The sequence below is a fragment of the Channa argus genome, chromosome 6 (assembly GCF_033026475.1).
Source record: "Channa argus isolate prfri chromosome 6, Channa argus male v1.0, whole genome shotgun sequence".
In the NCBI taxonomy this organism is placed as follows: Eukaryota; Metazoa; Chordata; class Actinopteri; order Anabantiformes; family Channidae; genus Channa; species Channa argus.
In genome coordinates, this window is record NC_090202.1 from 11,230,180 (window position 1) to 11,255,716 (window position 25,537).

General features: G+C 39.5%; 1 protein-coding gene across 4 annotated transcripts in view; it reads left to right on the top strand.

The window, feature by feature from the left end:
• grik4 (glutamate receptor, ionotropic, kainate 4) overlaps nt 1–25,537 on the top strand; it is a 262,717-nt gene that overhangs the window by 167,585 nt on the left and 69,595 nt on the right. For 3 of the 4 annotated variants that reach the window (XM_067508672.1, XM_067508670.1, XM_067508669.1), the window contains 4 exons: nt 91–188; nt 14,739–14,904; nt 22,014–22,192; nt 25,388–25,441. In XM_067508672.1, the coding sequence (XP_067364773.1) occupies nt 91–188; nt 14,739–14,904; nt 22,014–22,192; nt 25,388–25,441 (497 nt within the window). The remainder of the gene's footprint in view (nt 1–90; nt 189–14,738; nt 14,905–22,013; nt 22,193–25,387; nt 25,442–25,537) is intronic. The other variant, XM_067508671.1, reaches the window with a different exon arrangement.

Genomic DNA, 25,537 nt, shown 5'->3' on the forward strand with positions numbered 1-25,537 from the left:
TCCTGGAAAGATTAATTTCCTTTGTCTCTTGCTGTCTGTTCTCTTTTCAATCTTTGTTGTCCCCTACATCCTCTCTCTATTTTGTGTCAGTGTGCCAGATCATGTCTAAAGGAGTGGTGGCAGTCCTCGGCCCCTCTGCCAGTCCGGCATCCAACTCTATCATCAGCAATATCTGTGGAGAGAAAGAGGTGAGTTTATTTAACCAACTGGACCTTAGCCATCGAGTCATGTTAGGCAGCCTGCTCACAGAACCCCCAGAAAACCAGGGTTTGGAACAATGATGCTCATTAGCAGCTGTGTGGTTTTTGTTGGAGATTGAAGGGGAAAAAAAATCCAACTTGTTAGTGAAAATGATGAGTTTCACAGATCTTCATTCCAACCTCACTCAAATCAAAGTACTGCTGGACATTTTATTTCCTCCATTCCTCTCATTAGCTTGGAGCAGTTTGGCCCACTAAGGCTTGCTGGCCACTGTTTTTACATTTATGCAGAAACAAATACTAGCAAACAAAAAATTGTGTTGCCCAAAATTAAGTGGATTGAGAGGGATTAACTCCTGCTACCCCTAGAGTTCATTTAGTGATTGAATTTATAATCTAAATTTAGTAAATTATATTACAGATGATAGTATTGAATAAAAATTATAAAATAAGTCTATAACACATTGCATTGAATGAAGACTGTATGAACAGCTTGACTTTATGCAAACAGATCTCAGTTGGATGCTAATTGGCTTGTCTGAACTCTGAATGCTGTGTGTTTTGCTTCCTGATGTCAAGCTACAGAGTGAATTATACAAAACCCCACAAGATCAAAATCAATAAGAAAATCTATGTACATCTATCTTCACACATTTTTCCATGTTGTCTTTAATGCCATGCGTTGTTAAATTTATTACATTTGACACACTTTATTTTAGAGTATTTCTAGAACATGGTTTAGATTATGGCAGTGGATCTTCTTATTTTCCTTTCGGCTGTTCCCTTTGAGAAGTCGCCACAGTGAATCATGTGCCTTCATCTAACCCTGTCCTCTGCATCCTCTTCTCTCACACCAACTAACTTCATGTCCTCTCTCACTACATCCATAAATCTCCTCTTTGCTCCTCCTCTAGACCTCCTTCTTCCAATATATTCACAATCTCCCCTCTGAACATGTCCCAACTAGATTATGACAGTGAATACACAGCCTTCATGAATACAGATTTTAACAAACACATTTCATCAATCATCCTGTTTTCACTAGTGTTTGGTATAACTGGACTGTAAGAAGTCTTTTAACTGAGTAAATGTGATCAGCGTGACTATTAAAAGACACCCCATTATCATACCAGTCCATTATGCCCTCTAGTAGAGTGCAGGCCATCTTTCTAATGAGACATCAGTCTGTTGCAGCGCTAGACAGCAGGACTCCCTGCTGTTAAAAGCCTCTGGTGGCATTGTCTGGTAGGGCTGAGTGCTTTGAAAAATTGGCTGTGATAATACCACTGTATCAATATTAAAGACTTCATAAAGTTAAAAATGACATTTTTGATTTTTTTTTAATTGATGCACACAGTCTAGTCATGAAATGCTCCAAGGAGTTTTGTGTACATGTGTATGGATGGGTGTATCTGCATAGCTGGGGCAATAATTTGAATAAGGAAAATTCCTCAAAGCTCAGCAAAATATTCAAGTCTTTTTCTTTTCATTGTTTACCAATTATTACAAGCAGTTCTTTCCTCCAGGTCCTGTCTTGTCAGTGCTACTACAAGGGTAAAAATATGCACTGTGTTTAAAGCTTTTGGTATTTATTTTTGTTTATATAAATGTTCTTGTATTTCCATCTTCAGTGGTACTCTGATCTAAAAACTGTTCTATTGTAACGTGTTTTTACCACATTGGTTTCCCTCTTCCGCTCATATTTTCTTATAATTCCAATTTAACTAAACCACACACCAAAATTTAGCTTTGATTGATTCCAACTAGTTAATCAGAGTAATGCTCATAAATATTAAGTGTTCTTGTGAATCGTGACAGAAAATCTGTGTTATTCCTTTTGCCAGTGGTGGGAAAAGTATTCAGATCATTTACCAATATTAAATTGCACTAGGTCGACTGCAGTATGTAAATATTTCATTACACAGTCCTGCACTGAAAATGTAATTTTAAGAAAAATAATTTACAACATATGCAAAAAGTATCAAAGTACCCTTTAGTGTGGAAAGTACAGGAAATTGGCCCATGTGAGTGATTGATGTTAATGAATATTATTTAAATTTTTTAAAATCATTGCGTTACAAATATTAAAGGACCTACATTAGGGTCTACATTAGGGAGGACCTTAAATAGAGCTAAAGTCCCTCAAATCTTAATTTTTGAACACATTTAAGGTCTAACACATTGGGAAATCTTACACAAGAAAATATTTTCCTGCTGTGTGAGAAGCCAAAGTCATATTATTCTAAAGTTACCCTTGATGTGATAATCAGAATGTAACGTGCAGCATCTTGCAGTCAGACTTATCCAGTAGTCAATAGAGTAACTAGCAATCCTTTGGGAAATAATGTAAACCTTTGCTCTGTGCTTGGCAGCCGAATAGTCTGTCTCACACCACTGGGGACTGCTCAGCAGGAAATGAGTAGATCGGCTGGTGGATGCATGCAGGTGCTTGTGCCTAATGATACCTTTCAGCTCAAGCATCAGTCCCCCCCCGCCCCTAGAAAGCTTCCAAACACAAACCCAGATGGAGTTCTGATGTCACCGGACATGAATAGAAGTTTTATTAACAAACAAATGCAAATTTACTGGATGTAATGAAAGTAGGGCTTTATTACAGAACTTAAGTGTGCAAATAACAACTAAGCACAACAATGTCCACATCACTAATACTTAGTGTCTATGTATCAATATTAAAATATATTTATCACTTCTGTTTATACAGAATTTGTCGCATCCATGACTACTAAAAAGGTGACAGTCTGTGATTCCATAACTACTTATACAATAAAATGAAATAAGACCCTACTAAAGTGTCAGAGCTAAGGAGAGGAATTTGCATGTGTTTCTGCCTGCCACAGTGCACACATGACTCTGACCACCTAATCCTTCACTGGAAACATACGGCCAGATGCTGGCACTGCTGGGACTGGTTGCCTGGGAAACTGGCAACAATATTGCAGCTGACAAACCCCACTTGTTGACCAGTGCATCATCTACCAGTCCGTATCAGTCACTCTCCGGGGTTCCACTGCTAGTGAGGTGACGGAGCAGTGGGACTGAGACCATTGGGGTTTTAAAAACAGCTAGCGTGGAGAAGGGGATAACTGTTGATAGTTTATTTCGATCTAAGGTGGACACCCAAACCTTGGGGTCAGGCTTTAGAGGAAGGGCAGATAATTATCGACTAATGAGAAACATTAAGTGAGTCTTTGGAGCAGATTCTTCTGCTGCTTTTCAGGTATTTATCTGCTGTCTGCTGCAGACAATTAGAATAGCTGAAGTACGCAGTGCACTGAAAGATTAGGAATGTAATTCCTATATATATTTGGTGACTTAGATGAGAATTGTTTTCCATTATTTCAGATTACAACAATGCCCCATTTAAAACCCCCATTTTTCATTTCAACCTTAGACTGAGGTCACTTTACTATTAGCAGTAGAAAGCTTTGTATCTAAATTGAGTAAATGTCAGTGATTAAATTTTCATGTGCCAAATTTTCTATTTGAGTTTTTATCTTACTGCCTTTAGCTCAGTTTAAATTCTCTCACTCTGTTCTACCCCTAACCACCTCTCTGCTACCATAAAGGATGAAATATGCAATATCCCTGTGTCTGCTAAAGAAGGGAAACATATTCCTCTATGATTCAAACATGTGTCAGAAGTAGTCATGAATATTAATGTCCAGTCTGATGTCCAGGGGATGTTTAGTGCTTGCAGAACCACCTGGTTGCAGGAGTGCAGAGAGATTTTGCTACTGTTTCTGTAGGTTGGTGCTCAGGTTGGATTTAAAGGTGAACTTGAGGTCTGCTGAAGAAAACAAAGACTGCACTAGATTGAGGCTGGGGTCTATGTAACCCTGACGATAGGCAATAACAAAAGATTTCTGTTTTCAAATGCACACAGACAGTTTCGCCCCGAAACTCAATTCTGACTCACTTTAATACAACTACCAAGAAATTGCTTTAAATAATCAGAAAATGACTTGCAACGTGACTGTCATCTATGCACAGATGTTAGAGTGCACGGTATTTGGTGTCTGTCTCTCCCCCTCATGCTGCCACCATCACTCTCCCAGTCTCATTTTCTGCTGTCTCCTGCGATACAGTGCGATGCAGCAATCGTCAATGGTGTTAAGGTAATGCCGAGAAGCCCATTCAGTCCCACTAAAATGAACCCTTTCTGTTCCTTTCTTAAACTTGGTATTATTCAAAGATGGTATGGAGCCAAAATTATTTCTCAAGATGGCTTTATTAGTATTCAAATGAACTCTATAAGATTCCTGCACATGGCCAGACAGAAGCAACCGGAGAACAGAACTAGCAGACAAAGCTAAAGCACAGATGATTGCTTATGAATGGCTTTTGCAGGTCCAGTGCTTCATTCGTATCATTATTTCCACTTCCATAAGAAACACAGTCAATGAATAGTTGACACAGATCTGTGTGTCCAGTCACATGTTCACACATTCATCCTGCTGTGTTTGTGTTCAACATGTGCAAAGCTGTCCAAACTGATTTAAATGGGTGAGTTGTCCGGCAGCTCAGTGCTACACAGTGTGGAATTGCTTTTTGTGACTTGTTAAGTCAGCTAGCCAGTTCACCAAATCCTTTTTGTCCAGAGACCATTTACACAGAAGCTATGCTCACTTTAGGCTGTCTCCCTGCCAGATGCTACACCACAGTTGGTCCAACTAAAGCCAGCACACCACATCTCCTGCTTATTTACAGCCAGCTTCTGCTCAGCTTTGCTTTCACACATTGACTGTCATCCAAATATTGTGTCTTTATGAACATATTTTGGTATTGTGAATGATTAAGGAAATGTATTTTTTAAGCAAAAATAAAAGTTTTTGAGAATTACACTTCGATAATTGATAATTAGTAATGGATTAGTAATGAATTAACATCTAATTCCCTTGGTAAAATAAAGTGCCACACTAAAATACTGCAGCTACAAATTGTGATGAAAATAATTAAATAATAAATTACCATGAGATACTATAAAATGTGTACGTCCTTTGATATGAAATTAGTTGAAAACGTCATTAGCTACAAATGACATGGACTGTTACACAAGATTGCATAATATATTTTTTCTTTTCATCATTGTACTGATTGGACTGTAATCAGTACTTAAGTAATCATCTTTAAAGCAACTTTTCTGATCTAATCTCCACCTTTTAGAGATAAAATAACTGCTTTTAAAATAACCAAAATTAGCCTTCAGTACTCTCTACGCTGTGTCTACCTCTGTGAATTAAAATGCTAGTTGCATGCATGAGAAGGAAGCCACTGTTTCTGTTTAGTCCTTTAAGCAGAGTTAATTCCTGAGCTTCAGGTCTACTCATTAGCTTTCTCCAGAGCTTTAACTTTGTTTCACAATGTTCACAAATGGATTTAGTTTCCTCAGGTTTCTTTATTTGAAAAAAAAAAAATCATCTGATAACATGGTCTCACTGTTATGGTGATTAGATTTGTTTAGTTGGGTCTTGATTGAGGAAGTTGAGAATCCTTCCTGTAATTCAACAAGATTTGCCAGGGACCAGCAAGAAGGATCTGTTTCCTGATTGTCATATTCTGTCCTGAAAATGCTGCTCACCATTTTTATTTCACAAACCAATAGAGGACAGTCTTAAAATAGATGAACGACCTGCTCATATTACACCTCAGTCAGTTTCTGCTTTCATTTACAAAATCCTTTTGCTCATTTCACCATTTCCCACCTTACCTTAGTTTTAACCAATTTTCACCTCTCTGCTATTATCCCACTTCCAATAACTGCTATTACTACCCATACACAAGCCTTAGCTCTTGTCACCCCCTGTCCTCATTTTCACCTTTTTCTTTCTTTTCTTTCCATTCCTTTCTTGTTCTTTGTTTTCTCATTTTACCTCCTACCGTCCTCTTCCTGCCATTTGCCATCAACCTAACTCATTCTCAGACATCAGCAAGGGATGATCACCAGGTCAAGATTTGCTATACTTCTAAAAGCTAATAGAAGGAGGGGGAATAGTATTCAAAAACAAGCATTCTCTCTCTCTCTCTGCCTCTCTCTAATCACCCTCAATCAGTCACACGCTGAATCTATGTGTGAGTGCAGAGTGTTATTAGTTCTGCTGTGTCGATCTTGTTCTGCTCCGGGGGTCAGCTTATGGTTCAGCTCTCCACTGTAATTGGGCTTTAGAACAGCTATATGTAAAGTTAGACTCAGTACAACCAACAGCAGCATTGTTTTGGCAACACGAGACACATTATTGGTCATAGCCAGTAATCAGATCTGATTAAGCCAATTCAAATTTTTCTCAGCAAGGTATTACTACCTGGTGTAGAAGCCACATTCAACAAAAAATGTATAATTGAACCAGCTGCTGGCTTATTCATTATTCAGCAGTGTAAGAGCAGTCAAATGGCTGTTGAATCTCTCAGAAGTTCTGCATTTTCATTTAGAAACTCACTGCTTGGTATTCTTTAATATCCCTCACTCAAAAAAGACAAAATGCAGTCTTTTGCAAATTAGCACTTCATTACTACAGTATATGCAACACAATATTCCATTTACCTGCAGCTGAATACAATGCACCTTTCAGGGTTTTGTCAATTTGTTTAGGCTTAGATGTTCGTTATCATCATTAGGATTCATTAGGCTCTAAAGAAAGAAATGGTCAAAGTTGGAACTGGAATATAAGAAATCATAAATTATTATTTTCTCACTTCCATTTTAGTTTTGTATTTCTGTTCGTCTGTCAGCATCAATGTGTCGGTAAGCCTCACAAATTAAACCTTAGACTCAAGAGTGAAAGTAAAGATGGATTAATGGCAGGTGCTCAGCTGAGAAAGTCTCAGAAGTGGAACTGCATCATCCTTCACACATTTATCTGCCTTTTTGGACTGACGAGCTTATGGAGTTTATAAACTTCGACTGCTACTAGAAAAATCGGAAGATATTTTATGTCTCTTCCCTTCAGTGTAATTTCAGCATTGTGAACATTAATATAGTGTCAGTGGATTATATTTTCTTTTATTATGTAACTAACCAAGAAGGCAACTAAAGTCTCCTCCTTTATACTGTATATAGATTCATATATGGGCTTAAGCACATGCTTTGTCCAGAGTTTTACACAACACACAGCAGAAGTGTTGATTCAGCTGTATGACCATTTAGCAGTCGATGATTTTGAGATTGATGATGATTTTGCTATTAGGCATGCTCTCATTGACATACATGGGATGGACTAAATATTTTGTGTCTTGTTAGCATTGTTTAAATCCTGTTTTCATCCATCTAGTATCTTAAGCAAAGAGGTGGTGGAGCGAATCCTAACTGTCTTTCAGAATACAACAGGGTAAGCTGTGGACTGGTTGCCAGTCTGTATGAGGGCTGACACAGAGAGATAACTATTCACATTTACATTCACATTTACTAGCAGTTTTTTAGAACATGCATTTTCTTTTTAATGTGGGAGGAAACTGGAAAAGATGCAAACAGAGAAAGGTCCCAAACAACCAGCTGAGATTCCAATATCATTGAAAAGAGCAGTGATTTTTTAATTTGGATCCCTTAAATTACATTTTTAAAGAATTGTCTCCATTCTCATTTTTGATTTTTGATATTGTCTCAAACTACAGTATGTCCATGAATTAGTAATTAAAAATGTGATGATGAATAATGCATTAAAACACCATAATTAATCTAATGTTTGGGTGCCTGTGCATACAAGTGCACAAACCTGCAAACAGATTTGATTAAAGAATGTGAATATAAAGAAGGGTTTATAGGATTCCTGTTTAGTCTTTTTGCAAACACAATGCAGGTGCTTCCTCCTTCTCTGCCTGATCATAATTAGGAGAGCAGAGCTGTCATCAGTACCTCTGCTGACCCTCTTCCCTTAACACTATGGATTTGTCTTGTCAAGGCTGTACCAGCACCACTGGAAGCAGTCTGTTTATTTGTTCACTGAGATAAAAGGGCACAAAACAGAGTTAATTGCAGGTGAGAAGCAAGCAAAGTGGATTTCACTTTATCTGTTTTGGTCAGGGCTATTAAAAGGCACTCTCTTCTATATTACAATGTTGCTTCTGTTCTGCCCGTAGCAGAGTTTTTGCCTTGTGTGGACAGAAACAATACTCAACTCAGCTGATGTTGCTCAGCTTTCTGCCAGCTACTCAGTGAAATAATGCGCTGCCATTTGAGTCTTTTGTCTCTCTATCAGCATATTTGTGTTTTACTCGAGGCCGAGTTCTCAAAGATCTGTTTGCCAGTGTTGTTGTGTAAAGTTGAGTTGTGCTTTGTTGTGGTGGTGTAAGTCAAACAGTTGGCTCCATTCCCAGAAATGGAATAAACCCACTGTTCGATTTTAAAAAAAAACAAACAAAAAAAAAAGTTTTTCAATCTAAGTTCCCTATGGAAAATTTTTAGTTCACAATACAAACATGTTTTGCTATGGTTGATAAACATTCGCAGTGGACGTTTAGGACCATATTTACTGGTAAATGTCAGGTAATTGAATCAGGTAAGTGGCTGAGACAGCTCCCCAAATCAAATAAGTGGTTTCTTTTCTTATCCTCGCTGCTTACAATAATACCAACACAGCACGTGGCCTAACAGTGGGCTTTAAAAGCATTTCTTTCTTTTTCCCAAAGATATTTGCTCTGAAATAGGGCAGCGGAGTGAGTGGCCTCTCTTGAGGAAAGGAGCTTTTTTTCTCTCTGAACTGACTGATCAATGAGATAGAGATCTCGTGGTCAATGTTCCGCTCTCCTAAAAGGTACCATGGGATCTGCAGCCCACTTCGTCTTTATCACTGCTCTGCTACTGCCCTGACCACTGGGACCCGGTGCAGGCTCATTACTACCACAAATAGAGACCCGGCTGCATGGCCTAAGACTGGGTTGAGCTGGAGGTTGGCAATGGAGATTGCTGGGTGGCATTAACGATCTCCTGCAGCTCATCTCCCTTTTCTCTCCCACATCATTTTTATTTCTCTTCTCAGAATGGCAACAGCTGGTCTCCCAAATCTCCCATAAACCTTTTGGTTCAAAAGGGGATCAGGTTGCAATAGTAGACTACCACCTGCCTACCTCCATCTCCTGCCACCCTACAACACCATCCTTGCCAACTCCACCCTGGCATTCCAGCCTTGGCATCACACTTGCTGACTGATGGACAATGTCTCTAACAGCATCTGTTCTCTAATGCTCAGTGGCCAACACAATTCTCTGGCTTCCAATAGGATATATGCAGCAAGTCTTCTTACTCTGTGTTGTGCTTTTAGTTGGGTTTCCACAGCTGATGATTCCCAAGCCGATTAGTTCTTTCTACTTTTTGACTGTAAATGAACTTCTCTCCGTCTGGCTTCAGCGAACCTTGTAGTCAGCTCACTGACACTGAGTGGGTGCTGCCCACTTGGCTTCAGCGCTAAGTGTTTCAAGGACAGTTCATTCCCTGTGCCAAGCATGTGTTGTGTGTTAATTGATAGCTAGGTCAGCATGTGTAAATGAGTCACTTGAAACATCACTGATGAACAGCACTAATGTGGTCCAACAGCCATGTTCCAAGACCCATAAAAGTGTAGTGATACTTTTGTTTTGTTCTGCTGCAGCCAACAGATGTAGGTGCTCATTATGCCTCTGCTCTCCATATGGCACTGCTGCACACCCAGCACCTCTTTGCACCCACCCTCACTCGGACCCAGTCCCAGCAACCTCCTGTTAGGTTCACTGCGGACAGGTAGCAGAATGACTTTGATGCTTGTCAGCTCAGCAACCGAGGAAATTCAGAGCTTGTAGGACTGGACGGATGGGAAATTAGCTTTCACCTTCAATCCAGCTCAAAGCTATGGACTACTCGCTAATGTTTGGTTAGATACTCTTGTTGAATCCTCAAAATTTAATTGAAGAAAGTTTACCAGAGGAAGATGATAAGCTTTACACAGAGCAATAAAAAAAAAAAAAAAAAAAAACGCTGGCTCTTTTCCACAAACTTTCAACTATGCTTAGCAGTTTGCAAATGTGCCTGTTCATTTTATTCCTTGTTTTAAAAGCTTATCTGTGCAGATCAGAGTGCACTGTCTGTGTAATTAAGGCAAGTATATTGTAAGCAAAATGGGTTGAGGTGTTTTTGCTGCCAAATGAAGGATCCTCCGTTTTCCCACTATTGGACAAGGGTGTATGTGTGTTAGTTGTGCAAAGCCTGTGTCCTGTGAGAGCTTCTCATTAAACGCCTGTCAAACCTCTGTCTGCAGATCTGCCAGCTTTTCTGTCACACTGCAGGGAACACACACACACACACACACACACACACACACACACACACACACACACACACACACACACACACACATATATATATATATGAGTGTGTGTGTTTGTGTGTGTGTGTATATATATATATATATATATATATATATATATATATATATATATATATATATAAAAATAAAAAACACACACACAAGAGCACACATTTAAGCCACAATGAGACTCTGGGTTTCTGGGTTATACAGAAACCTGCAAGCAAACATCCCATAAATTGCTATTTACCGCATGATTTTAGTGACAAAAGGCAAAATGATTGTTGCCTTGATAACTATGTGATAAGTTTTCAAAGCTCTGAGATCTACGGACTTGCTTCAACTGGACTTGCTGGGTTGTGTTTTATTGTTTAACTGCTATCCCAAAAACACAGTGCAGCATTTTTTTTTTATTTCAGAGCTGTTTTTAGTCTGAAAACCCATGAGGAATCTGACCAGATGTTCACTGGAAACTTTTCTGTTAGGGGTTGCTGTATACTATATACTCTGCATCTAAAAGGTATTTAAGTCCTTTTCGCAGCTCTTATCGTTGCATAATGAATAAAACATAAACAACTTTGATGAGTTCCTGTGGCAAATAAGCAATGCCTCTTCTAAATAATAAATGAGAGTCACAATACTCTGCTTTAACTTGGAATGTATTGGCAGCCCATAGAGACCAAACAATAACAAAACTAGATGCTGATGTTGTTATTGGAATCTCTAAAAAGTGTATGTCTTGAGAAATGAACCAATAAATGAGACAAAATGAAACAAATTACTTTTGACGGCACAATCAGATTTCACACTGTTAAATTTAGTGACGGCATTAAATGTTTTCTGATTGCAACCCGCTTTCTTCACTCTGTGTTTGTATGTATAATGTTTTCTTCTCTTCCTGTCCTGTACACTGTTTCCCCTGCCTCACCCTGTCTGTTACTAACTTCATTGCCATCATCTTCGGTTTCCTACTACCGTTCTCTCTATTCTCTCCATATTTCTGTCTTTTACTTACTTACCATCAGCCTCTCCACAGCCACCCGTCATTCCCCTGACACACACCTGTCTTTCTCCACAGCAGGTGGTTTTTAATTCCATGTATAGGAAAAGATCCTGGATTATTACAAGTGAAGCTGTTACTTTGGGCTTAAAAGTTTTATTTTCTCTTCACATGTTTGAGATGTAATTAGTTACACTCTTACAATAATAGTGCCAGGATTCTGAGCAGATGCCTACGGCTTGAACAAAACAAGAACATGTTTAAACCATAAAGTGGAAGAGTTATTTTCTGCAATTCAGTTAAAGTAATGGTTTGACAGTTTTACAAAACCCAAACCATAAACCTAAGGAAAATATCTGTTCTGCTCATATGTAGTGACAAAAATGTTATAATATACATTAGTGCGGATTTAATTAGTAACATAAAACTGCACATAGAGTGGCCTGTATAATATGATAAGAAGTATTTTAGTTTGGCACTAAATTCACTCACTGTAGATTAATAGTCAGCATCATTGCCATGACAGACTGGTGAGGTTCCTGCAGATCTAAACTGATCTGCAGCTGTTCAGTTCAGAGTGTTTAAAGTAGCGCCCTGCAAAGACACATGTAAGACAGATGTTTTTCTGCTTTTATGTTTTGGCTTTACTCTGCCAGCAGAGTAACCAATGCTATCTGCTGGTAAGACGTCGGGCGAGCAACTTAGAAGTGGCTGATAACTCACTGTTAGTAATGTGAAGATTGATTTTCTTCACTTGGAGTACCACTGTTTTAGGTCTAGTCCTGATTCAAAACACTTTGTTACTTCACCACACGTGGAGGTCAGTGACTGCTACTGTTTAACAGGCAATTAGTCACATTGCTCTGACCATGGGGAAATAAGTTTAGGTGTAATGGATACATAGGTAAGGTCCTCTGCCCTGCTGTAAGTTAAATCAAATAAAAAGCACAATGTTCTAAATGAGATGAAAAATGTTGCAGAATAAATTACTTTTCACCAGACAATAATACATCTTAATGAAATGCTTGTAGGATCAGGATTACACACTGTATAGTTTGTGTGAATCAAGTTACATGCTGGGCAATTTGATGATGAATTAAAAGTAAGAGCCAAGTAATTCCTCAGCAATGACAGCATTTCTAGCAGTGGGGCAGTTCGATTAAAAAGGTTTAAGTCTTCGCATCTGTTTGTGTGCATATAAATATGTGTGTGTTTGTGTAAGCAGCTTTCTAACTGCCCCGCTGCTTTAGACATCGCCTATTCGAGCGTGTCATACAGTACTTTTAAGAGAAAGGCGTTGGGTAGCAGCATTTGGATGCTGCAAATGATGAAAAGAAAGTTGGGAAAGAGGAAAAAAGTGTAAAAAATAAACAATCTGGGGTATATAGTGAAACAGAAGAAAGAAAAGGCTACTGAGAAATTGTACACATGCAACAGGGAGATGAGGAACCTGGAGGGGCCCATTTCCCCAGTGTGGTGTACGACTATTACCTAGGTTTTAGAGCTCCATGAGAGGAATGAACGACAGGGGCTGTCGGTAGTACTCGCAACTCCATCTATCCAGACACCCAGGGACTCCATTACACCCTGATAGGCAGAGAAGGAAAACCAATCAGGGGGATATAGGGACAAAGAAGAAAACAATGTATGGACACTTGGAACCACACAGACAGGCAATCTGCCATGATGAAGAGCCTCACTCTTCCTCCTCTCTGACCCAACACATCCTCCTGCATCTCCTTCAAGCCTGACTGCGCTCTACTTCAATGCCTTGCCAGCTGACCAACCCAACACCTGCCACACTTATTTGCACTCTCCCTCTCACATCTTTTCTTGTATCTCTTCACTACATCACATGGCAAACTGAAGCATAGATGGATTTCATTGGAGGGAAATACTGTAGATGGGAGACATGTTTTTATCAGGGCTGGAAGGTGATTTATGATTTTTCTAAAGTTCAGCAGATTTGCAGGTGGCTCAAGTCTCAATCCATTGCTGTGCTGAAGACTGCAAGGTTAGCTGCAGTGTACTTAACCTCCCATCTGACAGCAGAGATGAACCTGTGTGAGACGTACCTGTTAGCACGGTGGGGGGTGGTATGATAAATTCATTAGGGGTGGCTGAGGACTACAGATTATTATATAGCTACAGCAAATCAACACTGTGAAAACACGGCAATCAATCTCACTGAAGATTTTATGCCACACAATGGGGCTGGGTTGGAAGAATTGTGTATTTATTGATTCTTACTGAATGCTTTGCTGACTTTGTGTCACTTACTCCTATGCTCTGAATACTGGCAGAACACACAACGTATTACATATATTGTGGTACATTTTGGGCATTTGTAATGCTGGCAGTGCATTAGGTTTGAACCTCTAACAAGATGTTGACTCACAGCTGCTCACATTCGGGATAAATAAACATATTTCATACACAGTTTCCAAATTTTTGGAAACGCTATATACCAGTATATGTATTCTTTTCAGAGGTAATTTTGATTGGTCATGTTAGTTACACAATGTTAAAGCAACTGACATATTTTTTAGTTAAGACCAGACGGAAGGGGAGAAAAATATGTCAGAAGTTAAAATGGCTGTACTAGAGGCCAGCACAGATTATTTTCATTTTTGTTTCATGTGCTATGTTACAATGCCATAACAAAAATGTAATTGTTTAAATGTTGATGGTCTGAAGTGTAACTGTGCGTGAGGACATAAGGAAAAATGTTTTTTGTGTAATAATCTATTAACTGTATTCCAAAAATATCAACTGTATCATTTGTGTGTGTGTGTGTGTGTGTGTGTGTGTGTGTGTTATAAAAGGGATATCAAACAGTATCAGTTGCTGCTCCACAGTGAGCCAGGTAAACGAATGTTTTGTAACAGTAGGTGAGGGGGTGTAAAACTGAAGATTTCTTTAACAAGAGCTTGTTTATGTGGGTGGAACAAAAATAGGAGTTTAGTTCTCTAATGGTACTTTATATTAGCTTCTAGTCACACGAAAATTTTACTCTGAATATGCACATTAACACAGACCCCTGGGATGTCCTTGCTTAAGATTAAAGCGATTTTCTTTACATCATTCTTCTGGCTGGCAGTTTACACACAGACACACACACACACTTTCTCATTTTTATCTCCTTTTCTGTTGTTATGTCTGCAGACATTAGTTCCATGTTTAAACACAAACATTAATGTGAAATGCAAATGATTTAAATGCTAGTCTGACACTAACATCTCTGTGCAGGTGCCGTATGTGAAGGTGGCTCCAGAGGACATTCTGAAGGTTCAGTTCCCCCGCTTCACCACTCTAGACCTGAGGCCAACTAACACCGACATCAGCCTGGCTGTGGCCGGTCTTCTCACCTTCTTTAACAGCACCACCTCCTGCCTCATCTGTGCCCAGGCTGACTGTGAGTACCGAATTCACACCCCTTAAAAAACAAAATACACAATCACTTGCACCTGGAGAAAATTCTCGCCCTTCCCCCACCTTCCTTACATCTGCCAACAAACATCAGCAAACATCTTTGTTTAATGTCTCCGATCCTTTAATATGTGTTAGCACATATAAGCTTCTTGCAGGCACGCTGACTGTGTTCTGACAACAGATGCACCGCTTATCAACATCTCACCCTGTGACTCACTCCCTTCTGATGCAGCTGGTGCACTCAAAGCTGCAGCTGCCCTCACAGCAACATGCTAGACATCTGCATTCCAAAATACATTTTATTTACTGAGCAGCACTTTCCTTATTTAATGTCACCACCATACTTAAATTGAAATAATAATTTAGGTGTAATCAGTCTCCAAGATGTTGGGTACACAGTTAAAACACCACCTACTGATTATCAAAACACGTTTATAAGACAGACAAAGGAGAATGATGATGAAGTTTGCTGCTGTGTCCATTAATAATCTGACTGTCCCTTTGTTAAAGTTGTCTGTGTACATTCTAAAGATAATGAACTTAATGACCTTAACAAAGCTTGAGAATCTGCTCAAGGAAAGTTATTTTTGTATATCGAGAGGAAGATTAAATTATGGTCCATTCCCCCCCTCTTGTAGTCTGTCTAGCAGTAATTACAACTGCCTAGACAAAGGCATCACGACCCTAAGTGGCACCCACTAACCTTTATCCTAATCAGCACAAGGCTTTGAAGAAAAGAATTAGGCTTGAGACATCAACCATGTGTCAGACAGCCTGAAGATGACAACAAGCCACTGTGAACCACTCACCCCATCTATCTAATTCATAAGTCTTTTGCCTTTTAACTTCCTCTTTGACTGTCTTTTTGTCTTACTTTAAAGTCTACTTTTTATTTTAACCTTCAAGATGAGATTTGTCCTTTCAAACACCACATGCAGTGCATATAAACAAATGTTGTTTTTTAGAGTTTTAAACACAAATTTAGTCACAGTAGATTAATGCAAGTGTGAGGATACCTTTTCTTTTGTCTATTACAAAATAACTAGTTGTAGTATTTAATCTAACTCCGCTACATGACCCTTTATGAGTTCAGGGGTGAAGAAAAAATATATAATTGGTTGTTTTTCCTTCTAGCTGTTCCTGTACCTGTCAGTCATTATTCTAATTCAAATTCTATTTTTGGATCCTGTGTCTGTGACATTTAGTCTACAGAGAGTTGATTAATTCAGGTGTGGTGAAAACAGTTGTAACACGTAAAAGTGTTAGGCACCCTCTGACTTTAATATTGGTGAATGTGAAGAAAAGAAACTCATTTTAACATTACTTTTCTTCTTCCCCCTGGTTGTGTGTGGGTGTGTGTGTTAGATGGTTGGGTTCTTATTCTGTGTCAGTGGGCTAAAAGAAGACTGCAAAGGAAATTAAATGAAATGAAAAGAAATGAAATGAGGGGAGATGAGAGGTAGATAGGAGAGACCAAGGGGAGTCTGAGAGGAGAGGAGTGTGACCCTGATTCTTTCAATTGAAAATAGTGCAAATGGCAGCCTGCCTGGATTCACGCATGTGTGTGTATTCATGTAGGCACAGCAAAAGTCTGTTTAGTAATAACATCAGCTGAAATCTATTTGACTGTGGATCCAGCTGCACCAGTTTCACCCGTCGCTGTGAGCTCAGGCAGTGAGTCGGTCGGTTGGCAGCCTGTTGTCGGTTGCTCGTCCACATGTGCCGGCCTCATTAATCAGCAGAGCCAGTGACAGCCTAATAGAGCGTGGCCAATTCATGAATATTTTCCAGCCAAAGCCGAGGAGGCAGGAGTGGAAGTGGAGCTGTGCCCAAAGGCGTCCTGTACACCAGGATGGATATTAATCTATATAAGTTCTACTATAGCAGCTGTAGTACTGTAATTCTTGCCCAGACAATTGTCCAGAAGTTTCAGACCTTCTTGGTGGCCCCATGTTGTGTGGCCTTTGGTAAATAAAAGCAGACACACACAAAAGAAAATGCAGAATTTGCTTACACTCACATGCTCACGCTGTGGACCCCATAAACATTCACATGCATGCTGCTCCTGCACTCACAGCCACAGTGCTACAGCAGTGCACCTTCATTAGTGAGGTGATTGGTGCAGCTGTCAGTAAGCTCAAAGAGAACATCCAATAAGTGCCTTAAATTAACTGCCACTACAGTGCAGGTACAGAAGTTCAGCTAAACAGCAGGCCACAAATGCTTGCAGCTCATTTTTCTACACTGGATCGGCACTGTTGGAAAGCAAAGTTTGCCATTTTAGCTCACTGCATTGCTCTACTCCAGTAGACAATAACGCTTGATGTTCAGGGTTTCACTATAATCGGCAAATTTATGGAACATACATTAGGCTTATGGTAATTACTTATTTTCTGCTAATGATTGAAGGCACATGTCAAATAATAAATTACAGTTCTACACTATTCTCAGTTTCAGGGTCTCACCAACAGTTTCTCCATGTTTCTCCGCTGTTTCACACTGTGCGTTGCCATCAGTAACCTGTAATCAGAATTAGTCAGGTGGAAGAGATGCCTCAACGACTTTTGAAAGGGAATGTTTACAAAGATATATGGATGGTAGGAGCATAGTAATAGCAGGAAATGGTCTGGACTGTGATGTAGAAGGTGGCAATGCCAGTAGTCAAATGATGGTAGAAGCTCTGGAAGTAGTAGTTTATAGCACTTGCAGTTTTGGTCTTTGCCTAAATTCCCATTGCTCTACTGTGTCTGTGATTTATCACCTGTTTCAATTAAATATGAAGATTTATTTGATAATCTAGAGGGCATGGTCACATGACAAAAGCCAGGTTTCCATCGAAGCATTAAGCAAATTTTAACAGAATGCCCAGACAGTTAACAAAGACAATGCAAATTGAGGCCAGCTGCTCCGTTCATTAAGATAAACAGTTGGTGGCGCAAATTTTCCAGTTGGGTGCCATTAGACCATTGCAGAAGAAGAGGTTGAAACAAGATAACACAATTAAAAGTGCACCAGTTATAAGACATTTATGTTTGTTTTAGGTATTAATTAGAGCAAGTTACGATCTCCTCATTGCCCGAACATATCACGATTCATTTGCTTTTTGCTGTCTGTTTTTGTTGCATTTTTTCCCCTCTTTTGTCCCACCTACAATTTTTTTAGCTATCCTTTAAAGACAAAATGAAGCCACAGACCTTTCAAACAGAAGTATCCCTAGTGACACCCAAGAGCACTTTTCCAATTGAGCAGGTTCACCTGAACACTGTTATCTTTGCCTTTTTACCGTTTTCCTATGCACCTTGGACCTTTTTCGCCATTTAGCACTTCCATTCCTCAGATAGTAATTTCACACTGAAGCTGAGAAACCCACAAATCAAGCTTTCTGTGGCGTGAGCAGTTTCCTGTGTGCTGAATGAAGAATGAATATGAATGCTGTTTGCAGAGTAAACATGATCAGCATGAGCACATCGGATCAGTGCCACCACACAGTGACAGGTGGTTTACAGTCAGTATTGATGGTCCCACGTTTATAGTTGTTTGGGTTAATGGTGAGGGCGATGTGTTCAGACATCCATTACATGTTTTGACACGTTCTCCAACATTTTAGGGCGTTAACACACTAAGCATTCGTCAGTCATCAGTCAGTGGTGGGTCTCCGGAAAGTGTCTTTTGGCCTAATTAGAAACCCCATCAGTGGCTTTATAGCTGACTGAAAGCTGGCGATGGGAAAACCATACATGCAGTAGGTTTGTTTGGTTTGCTTGTTTCTGGATACTTTTCCTTGCATGTACTGTGATCTTTTGTCTTTGCTTGTTTTTTGAAGCTGTCTTGTTGTCAGTCCACCACACTTACTCAGTCACTTACTCTATTCCCCTGTCTACTGGCATTTTAATATGGACACGAGTAAATGCAAAAACTATCTAGGCTGGATCTTTGTTGTCATGGGCATTTTAGAATATACTGTGGTTTAATGTAGTCATATTCTAGGTCTCACTCTCTGCTCAAAGGTATGTAGTAAGTCATCATTGTGCATGGTTGTCATTGGGTACCTTTGGGTTTTAAAAGTTGTATTTATGACTGAAGGTTTCCTTATATATTATCCACCTCCCCCTGTGAAGGAATGCATATTTAGCTGCTGTGTTGTATTTACATGTTTTTGTACTGTTGGTGGCTTTGTGTGGTGGCAGTCTTTGCTTTGTACGTCTGCAAAAGTAGTGTGTAAGCGTGTGTGGATGGGCGTGAGTGTATAAAAAAAACAGGCACCCTGGGGTGACAGTATGTGGAAGGTGCAGTCGATGAGTGGTTGCTTTACTTGAATGTCAGCCCTCACCTTTATGTGTGCCTGAGAGAGAGTGGGAGTGATTTGAAAGGGTTTGGTCTTGTACACAAGTGTATATTTCTATACTTGTTAGAGTCCTCTGTAATGCATTCCACAGATTCTTTAATAATTCTAAAGACTAGTTAGAGGTGTGTTTTGTTGCACCTAACCACACTATTTCCAGGCACTGTTGTCACATGGTCCTAGAGAACAGCAAAAACAGGGGTTTCAGTTTCTGTCCTGGGGCTTCTGCTCTCCATCAGTGGAAAATTAAAACAAGTCTGTCACCGCTGCTGGGAATCAGTTAACCGTTTGGCTTATGTCAATTACTGACAAAAATGTACGTTTCATTTGAACAAAAATACAAACACTTACACGCATACTTTGTAGAGGGATCTATACAATTCTAACTAAAAGAAGCACATTTTTTATTCAGCTGCATGTATTTTTGTTTTTTTGTTTGATTGACACTGTTTCACCTGAGCAAACAATGAGGGAAACACATGGCTGCTGTAAAGCACCCTGGTGAAAAAATAATCTGACTCCCCTTTGATTCCTGTGCAGCTTGAACACTAAAGAAAATATGAGCTTTTCTTATGTGTGTTTGTGTTTGAAAGCGCATGAAGTTTAAGCAGCTACATCTAGTACAGTGCACCATCTAATGTCATGAACTCAACATGAAATTGCGTTAGATTCCCTGCAAGAAGCTATAGAGAGTGGGTGCAGGAGGCAGACGAGGGAGGCGGTTCAGTAGAAGCTATTTCAAGCTCATCAGAGTGATTCTGCGTTATACTTCAGAGGAAGCTGATCTGACAGGTTTGAGACAGGCAGGCGAGCAAGCACAGCCAGGACTGTTGTCTCATGATTGCACAGACACAAGTTGCCAGGTACAGGAAGACAAACACACAGTGATATAGTGCCATGCAGACAGGTAGAAAGACAGTCAGACTCTGAGACATAATTACAGAAGCTATTAGACATGATGCTGGTGACTCAGGAAGTACTGTAGCTTGTGTTAATGTTCTGTGAAGAAGCTGAAAGAAGTAGCTTGATACAATTGCTACACCAAAATTGGTCTCCATGTGATAGATGGACCCTGGCTAAAATTACTTAATTGATGCAATATTCTAGAGTTTCAATTTATTATTACCTTATAATGGACATTTTCAGTGGAGGCTCTGCTAAGGCCAGGATGCACAGAATGAAGGAGCCACAGAAATCCCATACCAAAATAAATCAATGTTGTAATGTACTGTAGCATTATTTTATTCGACCCAATTTATTCCAGGTAAACAGAATGAATGGTTGCATGTAATCCCACTGCACACTAGTGAATGTGCCCTGTATCTTCAGAAGTACAGGAGAACAAAAAATTGTATTAGTCAATCGGTTATAATCATTTATAAATCAACAGGGACTGCTCAGCCAGTATTCCCAGCTGATTAACACCAAGAACTTACTTGGCACTGCTTTATATTATCTTATTATCTGTCTATCTGCGTACACGGCACCTAGAGAAGGACAGGTAGTTGCTTGATTGACTTTATTATCGATCCATTCATTCACCCATTATCTTAAATCCTATTAAGGGTCATGGGGCGCTGGAGCCTATCCCAGCTGTCAGTGCTGTCAGGCAGGGTACATCCTGGACAGGTCACCAGTCTCAGGGTCAACACAGAGAGACATACATAGAAAGACAACCATTCGTGCTCACGCTCACACCTGTGGGCAATAGTCCAAATGTGACCGAGGTATTTGTACTGTGGGAGGAAATCTACACAAGAACAAGGAGAACATGCAAACTCCACATCCAGCAAATAGATTTAAATGTAGATCTTGAGCTGAAATGCCTTCAAAAATCTTACCTACACTCATTAACAAGGCCATAATTTAAAGGAAATTGGAGGAAGTTAGAGGAATAGTGAATTTCTCAATTCCACATTTCAATTTAATAATTTACATTACTATATTTTCAAAACATGTTTAATGGCATTTTGAAATAAGTTCTTATCTAAATGAAGAACCTAAACACCATTAAGCAACATGTCCCTTTCTCAATAAAGCACACAGTCTTTTAATAGCCACTGAAGCTTTTAGTTAAGCTCTACTATTGCGGTCGGCTGACTGCAGTTTGCACTGTTTAATGCACATTTTGTTACATTTTGTCCATTCACTCCATTGGATTAGCTTTCTGTGTTTATAACCTAAAGGATTACCAAAAAAAACAAAACAAACCAACCCATGTCCTGACCCAGGTTTATTGATCTGTCTGTGCAGTTATGGCCTGAGCTTTGACTGGCAGGTGTCCTTCTGCAATGTTGAAATTCTGGATAACAACATTAGTGATTGCGAAGCCAAATCCAAAAGAACTTTCAAACCAATGCAGTAACTAATGACGGCATGATGGCACATCGGTGGCCAAACAGATTTCAGCAGGGGCCAGTGCCCCTGTGGCCCTGGATCTTCCTCGACACAAACAAAAAGGCAGAAGACAAATACCTGTAAAGTTTGTCTGTGTTGATGGATTTACAATACAATGCATTGATACGCTGTTCCCAAAAGTGGCAGAATAACAAACGTACTCTATTACGTTCGTACTGCATAGAATATCAACCATTACTTTCGTGCTTGACTTTCCTTTCCTTAACTTTTTGGTGATATATTTCAGTTTTTAAAAACAACCTATTACTATAAAGCACAAGCTCTTTAGGGAAAGTGTTCTTTTTATTACATGTAACCCTCTAATGTTTTGTTTCTCTTTGTCTTACCGGCAGGCTTATTGAACCTGGAGCAGCTCCTCAGGCAGTTCCTCATCTCCAAGGAGACTCTGTCAGTGCGCATGCTTGATGACAGCCAGGACCCGACCCCGCTGCTGAAGGAGATACGAGATGACAAGACTGCCACTATTATAGTCGATGCCAATGCCACCATGTCACATATCGTTTTAGAACGGGTTAGTATGGTTCAAATGATAGCCATGTTATTTATGCACTGATACATTTTCTTTGACTGCAGTCCTAGCTTTGTAATGACAAAAAAAATAAAAATCCCAAGATCCACATTTATATAATTCCAATAAATTTCATGAAGTAAATGTACCAAAAAATGCCAGAGGCAAAAAGTGTTCAAGATCCCTATAATTGTATATGTGGATTTTTTTATCTGGAGAAGTTTGTAAATCTTCGTTTTTGACCTGTAGAGTTAGAGGTTGTATTCCACACTCTATTTCCTTTCTTGAATCACAAGATAGAGGACATGGATTTATGCACTTTTGGCAGAGAACACCACTTTAAAAGAGAAAGGGTTGTAATATTTATGTATAGTCAAAGAAGACAAAATTTAAAGCAAGTGCATAAATGCCATCTTGTTGTCTGTTACATTAAATTACACAGATGAAAGCTTTAAATCAAGTTGTACACCAATGATTCATCATCCATAAGTGAGATTCCTGCACAGTTAAGTGGATTAACGTGAGTAAGAACAGACTCATAAAATGAAGAAGCCCTTTTGTCCACTTTCTAATACAGACATGTTATGGATTAAAACAAGCTGTTCTGTAAATCAGTGGAGCAAGTACACTCAATTCTTTCATGTCCGTCTTATCTAATATCCATCTGTTGCCTCTTTTTTTGAAAAAGACTCTTTGCATAAACATATAGCTATACAAACAGATATAGTGATTAGAGAGCAGTATGTTGGCTTTTTAGTAGAACAGTATGGACTTCACCATAACTACTTTCTCCACATATAAATAATTAACCTCTCAGAAGATTATTACAACACTTGGACTCGAACATAATGTTAAAGCTTCTCCTCTCCAGAGACTTATGTTTGCAAAGAGCCTTAGTGGCATCAGCAAAGGTGTTTGTGGAAGCCAAGCGAAGATGCTTGGCAGCAGCAAATGGCCTTTTAGTAATTAATAGACTCCTCGCTATTTCTAGGAGACAATGGATGGATGTTTAACGTGGAGATGACTATAACTGGGGTTAGAACGTGTCTGGGAAGAGAAGGATGAAGAAAGAAAGCTCTCGCATTCCACCTTTTTCTTCCTCGTTCTCTCCATTATACTCTTTCTTTCTCACAGTAGTCTTCAATCTCTCGCCTCAGTAAAGTGTTCAGATTGTCGTCAGTGGTCATCCAGTCACCATGGCAACCGTGGCAACCCTGGGACACTGAACAGCGGGAGCCCGCAGTGGGATGTCTCTCTTTCTCTGTTCCCCTACTCCATCCATCTGTCTCTTTAGTTTCAATATGGGCTTGCTCTCGTTCTTACTTTCTGTTCTTTGCCCAAACATAAAGAGCATTCCATTTTGCTACTTCACACCTCCCATCCTGTGTGGTCTTGTATAACCACTCTCTATTTCTCCTTTACATGTTGCACATGTCTGTCCATCACTCTGTCAAGAAACATTCTTGTCTTGCACTGGTGGTAAAAAGTTGTCAGTCCTACCACTCATGTCGTGTGTCTTTTTGCCAAACATATCGAAGCTAAGTGGCAGCACTAGTCTAGTCTCGGGTGTTGATAAGAGTGCCCAGCTTGTCTGAAGGGACAGAATTGTCATTTGTCATGCAAGACATTCAGCCATATTTGTCTCTTTACATCTTACATCAAACCATTGTCAGACAAAGGTTTCTCTCTCTGAGGTTTTTGCCACTCAAGGGGGTTTAGGTCAGCAGCCTTTTAAGTCTGAATGTAATCTCGTTCAGTCAAGCCTCCACTGTTGTGCACAGCTGTACAAAGCCAAAGTGGGATGGATAGTGAGCCTAGCATATGGGGGCAGTACGAACCACGTGCACTCTGACCAAAAGCTGCAGTAGAATAATGAGAAGATCGCAAAGTGGGAAAGAAGGCAGGGAAGCTAATTTTGATTGCAGTGAATAGAGACCAAAGGGTATTTTCATCAACTGCTTCTTTTAGCTGTATTATGTCTTCTGAGTGGGATGTGGGCAGCAACCGAAGGCGATTTAGGTTATAATGTCAGTTTCTCTTTCACACAAGAAAAACATGCAGTATTTGAAATATTAATTTCTAAATTCTGTGTAATAAAGAAAAAAAAATTCCATTGTGCGATCATCTAACTTTACTCACTATGTGAAACCTCAGGGCAGATGCTAACAAACAGTCTCTCTGATGTGCAGTAATTACCTTAACATAGCTGTGCTGTATATACTCACAGGACAATGGCTTTTAAAGACGTTACAAGAGGTCAATCAGAGTTAACCATAAAATATGTGTTTAGAGGTTTTTGCTCTGATAATTGGTATTTCTTAGTGTTTTATTATTTATGGTCCTGCAGAACATTTAAGATGAATATTCAGCATTCGGAGTGACATACACTCCTAATGGAACACAAACACTCTCACACAAATTGCACTTATGACAACTAAACATCTGTTATTAAGCTCTTTCCGATGAGGCACATCCTTAGAATAATGTCAGTGTGGAAGCTCTTTATTAGAGAAATATGTAGATTTCTGTACAGCCAGGTGTGGAAAATCTACACTCAGAATTAATTATTGCTCATGAAGACTTTCACTCACGGTTAAATGATAATTTGTGAAAAGAGGTTTTTAGAAGAAGAATGTTCTTTGAAACTGGTTGGTTTGATGTATATATATATCCTTAACATTTATTGATTTTAATCATAATGTGCCTTGCTGAATGATTAAACTGAACTCTATAGTTTGATGATTTTCTTTTTTGCTAATGAATGTCACGAAACTATGAAAAGTTCACCCTGTCCTTCACAAATGCTCCTCGCTGTGACTTGGATTTAATCAAATTGTAAGACACAGTGTCGAGCAGCATACTAATGCAGCTCAGAAATTAATTGCTCCATTGAGAGCCATCGTCAGATAAGAAAGTGTTTGTCTTATCAAGATGTGGATTTGATCTGACTTCTGCAGAATGGAGCTTGAATTACGCTGGATCACTGACCTCTCAACTTCTTTTCCCTCCTCTTTGTTCTCGACTCTCTCTGCTTTCTGTATTGTTCTCTCCTTCCCTTCTCTGTTTTGCTGACCTCCATCTTTTTTTTTTTTTTCTCAAATGCCACTCCTTGAATTTCTGTCAGGTGCCTTTTGTACCTTCATTTTCTTACACTTTTCTTCATCTGTTCCCCTGCCCCTGTTATCTTTTGCTCTGCAGGCATCAGAGCTGGGAATGCTGTCTGTCTACTACACTTACATCTTCACCTCGCTGGTAAGGAAATGGGATATGGTGTGGGCATTAAGAGGCAGTGCAGATTTTACACCTACAGGAGCATATCAGTAGTCTAATGCCGAGCTCCTGTAGTGT